Source organism: Bicyclus anynana, chromosome 27 (genome assembly GCF_947172395.1).
Source record: "Bicyclus anynana chromosome 27, ilBicAnyn1.1, whole genome shotgun sequence".
NCBI lineage: Eukaryota > Metazoa > Arthropoda > Insecta > Lepidoptera > Nymphalidae > Bicyclus > Bicyclus anynana.
This window is the reverse complement of record NC_069109.1, coordinates 405,802-418,325: the sequence shown is the minus strand read 5'-3', so window position 1 is coordinate 418,325 and position 12,524 is coordinate 405,802. Positions and strand designations below refer to the sequence as shown.

The window sequence follows — 12,524 nt, the reverse complement described above, 5'->3', positions numbered from 1 at the left end:
TAGTCTATCACTTAAGGGATCTTTACACTTTTTACAATGAAATATTTGATAAAAAAAATATAGCATTGTAATAATAATAATAGAATGAATAAAATAATATTATTTTATTATTTTATAGTTAAAATTAGTTAATTGTAGTTTAATAAACATAACAAGTGGTTCTCGTGTAGACCAACCTTAAATTGGCTCGCGATTTCCCTTGCAGTTTTACTTTTTAAATTAAGTGCTTTACAGTGAAAACTCTTAAAAATGCGTGAAATAGTGCATTTGCAGGCCGGACAGTGTGGTAACCAGATCGGTTCAAAGGTGGGATGATAAAAACCCTGATATTAACTTGATAATTTTCCGAGTTTTCTTAGTGACGAAAATAGAAAAGCATGTGAAATTCTATAAATAATTGTTACGCTCTAAATATCATTCGACATGAGAACGCTCGATTGCATATTATCGGAGACATTAACTTAATTGGTTATTATTGTAAAAAATGCATAATTAGAATAAAATTGTAAGTTGTATTTTTTCAACTTACAATATTTATATTGTTGGTGAATTTTAGAAAAGTTAGCCACAACTGATGGAACTAATTATTTAAATTAATTATTTGGTGATGGTGATGTATGGTCACGTCTGACGTCATTCTAAATCCAATATGGCGGATTCCTGAGTAAAGCTGACGTCATATCCGCACTCTACGATATGGGTATCAACAAAAAGGGTATACCACGATGAATAATTTTTAAAAAATAAACACAGCAAACTATTTGCGCTCGCAACGATCAGTCTGCGGCTAAGTGCGCGATTTATATAAAGGATCTTTTCTTTACAAGTTATCTCTTGACTACAATGTCACCGATGGTAAGTGACTTACTTCAGTTAACCGTTGTCGTCGTCATATATTTTTCGCAGTTTTGGGAGATAATATCTGACGAGCACGGCATAGACCCCACCGGGCGTTATCATGGCGACAGCGAGCTGCAACTGGAGAGGATCCAGGTTTATTACAACGAAGCCTCTGATGGTGATTATACCAACTTTATTTTTAGTTTTTTTCATTTCCCTTTATTTGTTCTGAGGTCTAATGTTCAGAAGTTTTTTTTTTAATTGTATTTTACACAGTTATGATCGCACCGGGCACCGAACAATTTATTAATTATTATCATTTATATTGAGAGAAAGCGACGGATGCTACTTATTTGTCTATTACTTATTTATCTACGTATGAAAGGCAAGATTACATACACTAATGCCACATTTATTTTACCACGGGTAAAACAAAGATCTATAACCATACAGCCATTCATGCCACGCGCTGTTCTGGTCCTACGGCTAACTCTTCAGATCTGATAATTACGTGTTAAAACAAAGCAGTGTGTCTGTAGGTTGTTCTCATTTATTTAAAGGATGTTATTTGTCTATTACTTTATCTGTCTACGAATAAGAGACAAAAGAACCTAATCATACAGCCTCAGTTGTACTATTTATGGTAGTATGATTTTTTTTTATTTCCATACTGGATTGGCAAAGGTTTGTTACTATATAGTCTATTAATAAGGTGTTGCAGGCAGCCGTTTCGTGCCGCGCGCTGTGCTGGTGGACCTGGAGCCTGGTACCATGGACGCTATCCGCTCCTCCTCCTACGGGCAACTCTTCAGACCTGACAACTACGTGTTTGGACAGAGTGGCGCTGGTGAGTCTATAAAACCTCAATTGCAATTTCACTATTTGTGTACTCGTAGTAGGTATCGTATCATCATCATAAACCCATATTCGGATCACTGTTGAGCACGAGTCTCCTCTTAGAATTAAAGGAGTTAGGTCAAATAGTGCGACATGGTAGCCCAATGAGGATTGGCAGACTTTACACACGTAGAGAATGAAGAAAAATCTCAGATATACAGGTTTCCTCACGAAGTTTTTGGTCTTCTGAGTCTGCTGAAGGTTCACTAAAATATAGGTTAAGCTATAAAAAAAATATAGTATAAGAAACACAGTATTTTATACAGTAAACAAAACAATTACAAAAATGTCGGAGACAGGCTGACATCAGAAGTTGCGCTTTCTAAGTAATGGGCCATTTGTAGGCACTTCCAAACATCACGATACTGAGCCGCCTGCATCCAGCAAATATCTGCGACTCGCTTGATGTCGTCAGTCCACCTGGTGGGAGGTCAACCAACACTGCGCTTTGTAGTGCGGGGTCGCCATTCCAGCACCTTGGGACTGAACCAACCAACGTTCAACAATGAAAAGCACCAACGTCCATCGGTTCTTCGAACTATTTGCCCTGTCCGTGTCCATTGCCAATTCAGCTTCGCAACTCTTTGAGCTATGTCGCTGACCTTAGTTCTTCTGCGGATCTCCTTATTTCTGATTGAACCACGCGGAGATCCTCCAAGCATAGCTTGTTCCATCACTAAGTACAACACTACTACCAGCTTGTATCGAATGTGTGCAGGTAACAACTGGGCGAAGGGGCACTACACGGAGGGCGCCGAGCTGGTGGAAGCCGTCATGGACGTCGTGCGCAAGGAGGCGGAGCCCTGCGACTGCTTGCAAGGTAACCTAACCTTATTTATATATTTTAACCAACTTCCTGATAGAAGAGAGGATACGGAGCGTGAGCTTGCTTAGACAATGCAGATTGGCGGAATTAGGGTATCACCACGAACATCATCACCAAAAATTAAACTTTTTGGCTGGTGGGAGGCTTCGGCCGTGGCTAGTTACCATCCTACCGACAAAGACGTACCGCCAAGCAATTTAGCGTTCCGGTACTATATCGTGTAGAAAACGAAAAGGGATTTTTTCCTGGAGGAGGAAATCCCTGCTGACTCCTGCCTGTCGACAGTGCATGTCGGACTTGCACGGACTAGAATAACCTCTTCTGCTGCCTGTAGCCAAGTGGCACGTCGATTCTCTTTCTACGATCGCAAACACTTCGTAAACTATCGAAAAACAGGTCACGTGATCAAGATCTGTCATTCCCATACATTTCTCTAGTTTCGAAGTTTTGCGATCGTAGAAAGAGAATCGATGTGCCCTTGGCTACAGGGACTGTACTCCAAGGGTGGCACGGGATCGCAATGCATTACTTCATGCCCCCCCTCTTACGAATTTTCTCTTCCTCTTCTCATCTTTTTCTCTAATCTCTCTTCTCCATTTTGTATTTCTTATAATTTCGAACTCATGAATGAACTTCAAATCGAACTCTGGATCTCTTATCTGAAACCACACACAGGCTAAGCACTGGACCAACCAACAGTAACCACGGTGATACATGGCGACAGGCTCTGATTTAATGCGCAAAATTAACCAGCCCTTCTCTTGACAGTCTATCAGGTCTCTTGCCACTATCCCGACTTGACATGACGGCTCGATTAGCGCAGGAATGACTTAAATCAATTAATTTCTCATTGGTCATGTTCGCAGGTTTTCAGCTGACGCACTCCCTGGGCGGCGGCACGGGCTCCGGCCTAGGCACGCTGCTGCTGAGCAAGCTGCGCGAGGAGTACCCCGACCGGATCGTGAACACCTTCAGTGTGACGCCTTCGCCCAAGGTCATTCATTCAACATATAAACACATGTGTCAACTTTGTGGTCATGTGTCGTATGCTAGTATGATAAGGCCGGCTGACAACGAGGCGCTGTACGACATCTGCTTCTTACCAGTACTTGTGCAGGTTTGCCGCGTGTGGGTAAGAAGGTAAGGTGGCAAAGAAAAGCGTGTTTATCGATCGCCGTTTACTGTTAAACTAGTTTCTCTCTCTCTCTCTAGTCGGTCCCTCATGACTGAGGATCGTGACCACCTTGGCGAGTCATCGTTTGGTTTACAATGCTCCTCCATCGAGTACGGTCGCTGGCCATTTGGACGGCACTGTAAAAGGTTCGGGCTCCTGCTTCCTTTAGAAGATCGGACCATCGGGTTGGAGATCTACCTCGCGGCCGTTTGCCTTCCACATTTCCCTTTCAAACTGGTTTAATATTGCTAAATACATTGGGTTAGTAATGTGTTCTTGAGTTCTTAGGATCGACATGTGCGCGCCACATATAGACTTTACAATTTGGTACGTTGTAAACTTATAGATAATCTACGAACTAAATATTAATGTGGATACGCTAATAATGATTATACAATAATATTTATATGGATAACGCTACACAGGTGTCGGACACGGTGGTGGAGCCGTACAACGCGACGCTGTCGGTGCACCAGCTGGTGGAGAACACGGACGAGACGTTCTGCATCGACAACGAGGCGCTGTACGACATCTGCTTCCGCACGCTGCGGCTCGCCTCCCCCACCTACGGGGACCTCAACCATCTCGTCTCTGTGAGTCAAATACTGTTTTCTGCTCCCATTTCGTAATCAGCTTGCACCATCGATATAAATCATTAAAGCCCCTCCATATTAGAGAACGCACAATTTTATGTCATTACCCAAACACGTGCACGCACATTTTAACTTAGTACGTAACAAGCGCTTGCTGTGAGTGGTCATGGACTTAAAAAAAATTACCGTTTCTTTTTTTATTTTAATTCCTTAATTATGCCTTCGTGTTCATTTTAGAATTGTAAAAACACAAGCCACAACGTGAATAAAGAAAAATGTGTTACGAGTGATGACGCACTCAATGTACGAAACCAATGACAATTCCGCCACGCTTTGAGGCCCATCTAACGATCTACGATCGATGGCTTGCACAAAAATCACTCGTGCTACAATGGCCCTCATTACATGACAGTTGCACAAATAACTATTAATGCTTTTTGTTTTTCATTATGTTTTTGCTTATTTGTTTATACTTCTTTTTAATTTTTGCGATGTTTAAGTACAAAATATACCTAATACAAAAGTAACGGTGGTGATATTAGAAGTGGGTTTAAAGGTCTATCACAATTTTTCAATCAAACCTATCATCATCAAAATCGTGACCTTCTTCAATCAGGCTTGTGTCTCTGGGTGCAGGATAAAAGGCTCCTTAGAAGACGCCTCAACATTCACCTATCATCTTACCGTCACATTCTTTCAAAAAATCAGTTTTCTGTTAAGTCGGTTTACTGACTATAGTTGAACGTGATAACGTCATAAGAATTAAATAAATAAAATACTGTTCGTTTTTCTAAAACACTATAATTCTTCATAGACTATGATATATACTTTATGTTTTGTAAAAAAAGTAGGCAACCCTAGAGCGAGAGAACGACGCACGACGTCATCTTTTTTCAATTATACAGCCGACTCCATCGAATTGTATGACGTTGTCACGTCAGAAACAGAATAACCTAAACAACATGTAGTCTGTAAGGTAAGGAACCAAAGCCATTCGATATTCAGTGTCATGACACGGATTGGCAGACCATAACGTTTCTGACAAGTGTCAAATGGTTGAGAGGCACTCCGCTAACGTAGCAGCGGTCGCCAGTTTGCAGAGATTATTATCTCTATTTCAGTTTCAGTTTACGTTTTTTAGCAGACTCAGAAGTGATTACAAAAATAAGAAAACTAATGTCGAACAAAGGTTCACAACATTTGTCAGGACAACTTAATTAACAAATCAAACTACCAACCAAAATAAGACCCTAGAATGGCAGAGAATGACCTTAAGTGAAGTCACGCACTTGTGAACGTTGTGTGTAGGGTTAAAGGATCCTTTGACTGTTAACAAACACTCCCCTTTTCCACTCAAGTCACTCTCCCCGCCTATCCCAAGTAACCCATAAAGAATTACACAACAAGAGATGTGGACGGCTCGAACGCCACGAGCATTCTGGTCCGAGCCGTCTGTGCCGCAAGTCGTTGCAACGCGGCGATAACACGTTTCAGTTTTGGCTACCATAATTTGGCTGACATCAATGCTAACAAGGCGTCTATTTTCTTCTCTGTCTACGTTGACTATACTTTTATGATTATGTTGACTCTATGGTCACAGCTAACAATGTCCGGGGTGACAACGTGTCTGCGTTTCCCCGGACAACTGAACGCGGACCTGCGCAAGTTGGCCGTCAACATGGTGCCCTTCCCGAGACTGCACTTCTTTATGCCCGGTACGATTTCATTTTTTTAATAAAAGACCCGCGTGGGTTTTTTTTTATTCTTTACAAGTTAGCCCTTGATTACAATCTCACCTGATGGTAAGTGATGATGCAATCTAAGATGGAAGCGAGCTAACTTGTTAGGAGGAGGATGAAATCCACACCTTTTCCTTTTGGTTTCTATAGATACGATATCGTACCGGAACGCTAAATCGCTTGGCGGTATATCTTTACCGTTAGGGTGGTAACTAACCACGGCTTAAACCTTCCACCAGCGAGACCTAGACCAATTAAGAAAACCTCAAAGGGCCCAGCCGTGGATCGAACCCAGGACCTCCGTCTTGTAAATCCACTGCGCATTATGGCGCTTATTAGCTTATGGACGTCATCCGCTGAACAGCTTCATATTTAGACTTCCAAACAACAGTTTCGAGCCGTCAACATCCAGCAGCTCCCAACAACCTTATTAACAATCCATCTTATAGCAGGAGTTAGTTACTGGAGTTCCATTCAGGTTGTTCTTATCGTCTTAGTACTGTAGTACGAGTAGCATATGCAGCATTGGATCATCAGGTCCTTGTCCAGGATTGTCGGACTATGGACTATAGTGCTTTGCTCTATTCCAATCAATTCTCAATAGCAAACCTGCTTTGGAAATTTGGGCCTTGGATACATTAAGCAGTCGTTCGATTCACCTTCGATCCCAAGGCTGATAATCTGGACGCCCGAAAAATGTCCTTTACGACCCTGACGAAGACCAAGATACAAGCTACCATACTTCTTCACTGGCGACGACGAGGTCCCCGATATCAGGCATCACCCTGACGTAGGCTTTTTAACTAATGATGTGGGACGCCTGTACTGATACATGCAGGCCAAATACCCTTCCAGAACGGATCTCTAAGCCGAGGTCCGAGTAGAGAGTCGTTCTGCCCTTCTTTCTGCTTCTGCCTTCTGGCCCTATTAGATGTGATGTTTCTGCGCTCGCCCAAACCTCCGGTGCACTTAGGAGGACGCTATTAAGGAGCCTAAGGCACTTACACAATCAGACAAAAAAGTCTTTCGATTAAAGTTATCGTTAATGTAATGCAGTGTTATTATTTGGCAGGGTTCGCTCCACTGACAGCCCGCAACAGCCAGGGCTACCGAGCACTTACGGTTGCTGAGCTGACTCAACAGGTAATACAGTACACTTCCTTACTTCGACATATGACCAATATTCCCCTTTAAGAAGTCGGAAAATTCTCTGTTAGGAGTGGGTACTGCATGTTGTCCAGCAGGGTGGGATCTACTGAAAACTATTAAAATGGGGGTTTAAGCCCAGAGGCGTCTCTAGCTAACGTAGCGCCCGGGTGCAATCATCACCGTAGCGCCCTCTAGTACCTAAGCGTGCTGAGCACTGTTCAAATGGAATATTTACGTACAAACACTTCAAGTTACCACAGCTATCTGTGTAGCAAACTAATTCGTTTGTAATTGCCTATTTTCAAAAGTAAATTTTAAAAATTTGTCTGAAAACAACTAGGAGGGTACACTAGGTCTCGCAAGTATACATTTTTGGAACTGTGATAGTTTTAGTTTGGGAAAATGGATGTAAGTTATGTAACACCCGCTGTAATTACACGGATAAAATGAACTTTATGGATGCAAAGGTTAACAAAATATAAATAAATGAACACAACTTTTAAAAAAAAGTTTAATTCGAAAACACAATAGTGGGGCTCGGGCGCCCCTGAGATCGCGGAGCCCGGGTGCGACGCACCCCTTGAACGGCTCTGTTTAAGCCGCACGACTGAATTAAAACTTCTCATGCTTTCCCTCTCAACGTTCGCCGCCCGGTTACACTTAACGTAACGCATTACAGCTGACTGCCCAAGTCGTACTTGCAAAGAAGTTTGACTTCTCTGTATTTGTGTGCAGATGTTCAGTCCAGTGAACATGATGGCGGCGTGCGACCCGCGCCGCGGCCGCTACCTCACCGTGGCCGCCATCTTCCGCGGCCGCATGTCCATGAAGGAGGTGGACGAGCAGATGCTCACTGTGCAGGACAAGAACTCCAGGTATTCACTGTCACATGAATATCTTAGCATTCCATAGATTATTATAAGCAATTATTTTTTTTTTTAATTTATTTAGTACCAATATTAGTCAATGCTGGAGCTGTGAATGCCCAATGGATCTGCCTCTGATTCCGGAGGGTGTGGGTTCGAATCCGGTCCGAGCAAGCACCTCCAACTTTTCAGTTGTGTGCATTTTAAGAAATTAAATATCACGTCTTAAACGGTGAAGGAAAACATCGTGAGGAAACCTGCATACCAGAGCATTTTCTCAATTCTCCGCGAGTGTGAAGTCTGCCAACCCGCATTGGGCCAGCGTGGTGGACTATTGGCCTAACCCCTCTAATTGTGAGAGGTGACTCGAGCTCAGCAGTGAGCCGAATATGGGTTGTATTGTATGCTATAATAACTAAATAAATACATATATATAATATATATATATATACATATAATACAACGAATCTATGATAATAAAGAAAGATAGTGTTCATGAAGTCGATGTTTATATATCTTGTTGTTAAGCTCGCAATTATTCATTGAGTCACAGTAAGAAAACTGCCACTAGGCACTCTGTTCAGTGATGTAACCATGAAAAGGTAACAGACAGACAGAGAGACTGACTTTCGTATTTATTATATTAGTATGGATAATTTAGACATTGACTTGGTATCAGCTACTTCGTGGAGTGGATCCCCAACAACGTGAAGGTGGCGGTGTGCGACGTGCCCCCGCGCGGGCTCAAGATGGCGGCCACGTTCGTGGGCAACACCACCGCCATACAGGAGATCTTCAAGCGCATCTCCGAGCAGTTCACGCTCATGTTCAGGAGGAAGGTGGGTTACTAAGTGATATAGTAAGCGCAGGATACTAGAATATCGAGCTATCGAATCGAGCGGTTTATAAATAGAATCCTGAGGTAGGGATCAGTTAAATCCCTCGCTACCGGCCACAATGATGGCTGCCACATTTTAAACACAACAATAGTGTCATGCAGGAGATCTTCAAATGCATCTCCGAGCAGTTCACGGTCATGTTCAGGAGGAAGGTGGGTTACATACATCTACCTACATTAAGGGAAGATATCCAGCTAACGAAGCGAGCGGTTTAGAAATAGAATACTGAGAGTAGCGAAGGATTCAAGGGTAACAAACTGAACAAAACATTGCTAGATGAAATAGGTATACATGAAATCTACGCATCTCGCGTTCACGAAAAAGGTGAATGGTGATTTACTATGATATCAAGCGAAGGATAATAGGTACCCGTAGTATATTGAGCTAGTGAAGCAAGCGGGTCTAAAATATATTTTTAAAAATTTTAATAAGATGTCAATGCCTTAGTTATGACTCCTGAGGGTAGCGAGGGATTCTAATGTATAAAAGATGGCCGCCATATGTGTAGATATTACAACGTTTAGAAGTTCTTTAAACGCTTCTCCGAGCAGTTCACGCTCATGTTCAGGAGGAAGGTGGGTTACTAAATGATATAGTAAGCGCAGGATACTAGAATATCGAGCTATCGAAGCGAGCGGTTTATAAATAGAATTCTGAGGCAGGGATCAGTTGAATCCCTCGCTACCGGCCACAATGATGACTGCCACATTTTAAACACAACACTAGCGTCATGCAGGAGATTTTCAAGCGTATCTCAGAGCAGTTCACGCTCATGTTCAGGAGGAAGGTGCGTTACATACATGCACATACATTAACCACTGTCCGTGATAGCCCAGTGGATATGACCTCTGCTTCCGATTCCGGAGGGTGTGAGTTCGATTCCGATCCGGGGCATGCACCTACAACTATTGAATTGTATAAGTTGTGTGCATTTTTAAGTAATTAAATATCACGAGTCTCAATCGGTGAAGGAAAACATCGTGAGGAAACCTGCATACCAGAGAATTTTCTTAATTCTCTGCGTGTGTGAAGTCTGCCAATCCGCATTGGGTCAGCGTGGTGGACTATTGGCCTAACCCTCTCAGTCTGAGAGGAGGCTCGAGCTCAGCAGTGCAGATAATATTTTATATAAAAAAGACAAATAAGTACGAAAGTAATCGTTTACCGAAGATTTTTACTTTCTATCGGACTTTTATGGTCACCCTATCCGCCACGGCAGTTGCGTGGCGTTTGAATTTTTTAAATTGAAACTAATTTGTCCATTTTGTTATTTTTGATAAAAAATACCTATATCGAAACACATGGTGTTCGAACAAAATGTTTTATGGTTTTTTTGTCTTGTTGCCAGGCCTTCTTGCATTGGTACACCGGCGAAGGGATGGACGAGATGGAGTTCACAGAGGCCGAGAGCAACATGAACGACTTGGTGTCCGAGTACCAGCAGTACGAGGTAATAAACCGGTCAAGCGAGAGTCGGACTAGCACGAAGGGTCCCGTACCTCTGTAAAACGCGTTTGTAGCCACTTAAATATTTAATTCTGTTTTGCATTCTACTTTTAGTTGTCATAGCAACAGAAGTACATCATCTGTAAATCTGCAAAATTTTCAGCTGTCTAAATATCGTAGTTCATGAGATACAGCATGGAGCAATGATGTTAAATACTGTTAGATGTGTTACTGGGTCATGAAAAATGAGACGCCTAAAAGAGTAAATTTCCACATCTCGATGTTAGTTCAAAAACGAACAAATAATACTTAAATATCGTCTACAAGTCTACGTCGAGTTGTGTGTTCAGGTGGTGTAAAAACTATAAGTATATCTGTGCATAAACAAATAATGGAATTAAAGACAAAATTGTGCATGTGTGCCCTCTGTTTTGCAGCCTATTATTCGGATCACTTTTTGCAGTGATTTTGTAGAGACGTAACCGATCTATAGTATAAAATTATCATTGGTTTGGAGAAAGTATTTTACCGTTTGGGTACGGAAACCTATAATGCGCAAGTCATTTCACACCTAATAATAATAATAATAATGAAGTTTTTCTTAAATTAATGAAATAATATTTGATTAATTAGCGTAGAAAAATTAGATAGGTACATTTAGTTAATTTATTATTTTGAATAACATTTTAAATTAAATAAATAACTTATGGAATTACATACCTACGTTTTCTATCATAATTTCCAATTTGTTTGTGTTGGTAAACTGGGCCCGTGGCGTGCATTCATAGATGTATAAATACGATGCATACCGTGAGCATTCATTAGGCACCTGTATTGGAACAGGAATTTTCCATTTTGTAAAAATTTTACCCATACCCTAGCATACCCTAGTTGAAAACCTTGTGCACGCCATTGAGTATGGCTTTAGTTTAATAACTGTTATGTGATTGCAGGAGGTAGGCGTCGACGACGAGTTTGATGAACAGGAGGAAGTACCCGGGGAGGAATATCCTGAGGAATAGTACTTTTGGGAGAAGATGCATAAGTTTAGCTTGTAGTTCTTAGTCTATGTTGACTCAAAAATGCCAGAACCCAAGGCTTCTGTGAGATTTAATGACTACTATTAATATCAAAAAACTAACAAAGGTTGCAAAAATACTAAATTGCAATGTCTGAACAAAAATTAAATCTAGGTATAGTTTTATAACAAAAAATTCAGATAATCTAATTAATCATATACCAAATGGTCGTTATCAACCCATATACGGCTCACTGCTGAGATCGAGTCTCCTCTCAGAATGAGAGGGGTTAGGCCAATAGTCCACCACGCTGGCACAATGCGGATTGGCAGACTTCACACACACAGAGAATTAAGAAATTCTCAGGTATGCAGGTTTGAGACACGTGATATTTAATTTATTAAAATGCACACAACTGGAAAGTTGGAGGAGCATGCCCCAGGCCGGATTCGATATGACTTTTGTGTCCAATGGACCGATTAGTATAATACATAATTATAATTATTATAGACTGCTACTAACAAAATCTATACCTTATCTTAATTATCTACTCGAATGCAAAGACCGTAAGTATAAGGTAATTGTTTATGGTAACATCTGGAGCTACTGAACCGATTTTGGAAATTCTTTTACCACTAGCAAGTCACTTTATTTCTGAGTGTCATAGGCTATATTTTATCCCCATACTCTCATACAAACGGTAACTACACAGGTGATACTGGTACCAGTGATAATCTAAAATAAAGTAAACACAATCTTGGTAATGTACCTAAGATTACCATTTTTTGTACTACTATTATATTTGTTTCAATAATATATGATTTTATATAAATACTGTTACATAAAATTAGAAATATAATATATATGCATACCTATCAAATCATATTCAAGGATTTCTAATATTTTATAGACATAATTCACTGTGTAAACTATTTGTGAATGTAGAATATCTGTATATAAATATTTTTTAAATTATTAATTGTATATTATAAGAATAACCTATTTTAAATACACTACCAACTTATATACACCACAGTTCATGTACATATTTGTTAAAAAAATAAAACATTAAAAAA

General features: G+C 40.8%; 1 protein-coding gene across 2 annotated transcripts; it reads left to right on the top strand.

Annotated features, from left to right (window-relative positions):
- The first annotated feature begins 154 nt into the window (after nucleotides 1-154).
- Nucleotides 155-12,517, top strand: LOC112048782 (tubulin beta chain). Of its 2 annotated transcripts, none has more exons than XM_024086441.2 (12): nucleotides 155-306; nucleotides 907-1,018; nucleotides 1,562-1,687; nucleotides 2,456-2,557; nucleotides 3,430-3,557; nucleotides 4,163-4,330; nucleotides 5,931-6,045; nucleotides 7,142-7,212; nucleotides 7,954-8,093; nucleotides 8,764-8,923; nucleotides 10,332-10,433; nucleotides 11,383-12,517. In XM_024086441.2, exons 1-12 carry the CDS (start codon nucleotides 250-252, stop codon nucleotides 11,449-11,451), a joined length of 1,350 nt encoding a protein of 449 aa, XP_023942209.1. In that variant the 5' UTR covers nucleotides 155-249; the 3' UTR covers nucleotides 11,452-12,517. The 2 variants fall into 2 exon arrangements, with proteins under 2 accessions (XP_023942209.1, XP_023942207.1); XM_024086439.2 differs by having other exon boundaries at nucleotides 1,553-1,687.
- The last annotated feature ends 7 nt before the right edge of the window (nucleotides 12,518-12,524 follow it).

Excerpts from the sequence above, each read along its gene's own strand:
- LOC112048782 (XM_024086439.2), top strand. The coding sequence starts at position 250 with ATGCGTGAAATAGTGCATTTGCAGGCCGGACAGTGTGGTAACCAGATC. Across the intron at positions 1,019-1,552 it reads TTACAACGAAGCCTCTGATG|GTGTTGCAGGCAGCCGTTTC; the intron begins GTGATTATACCA and ends TCTATTAATAAG. Across the intron at positions 10,434-11,382 it reads CCGAGTACCAGCAGTACGAG|GAGGTAGGCGTCGACGACGA; the intron begins GTAATAAACCGG and ends ATGTGATTGCAG.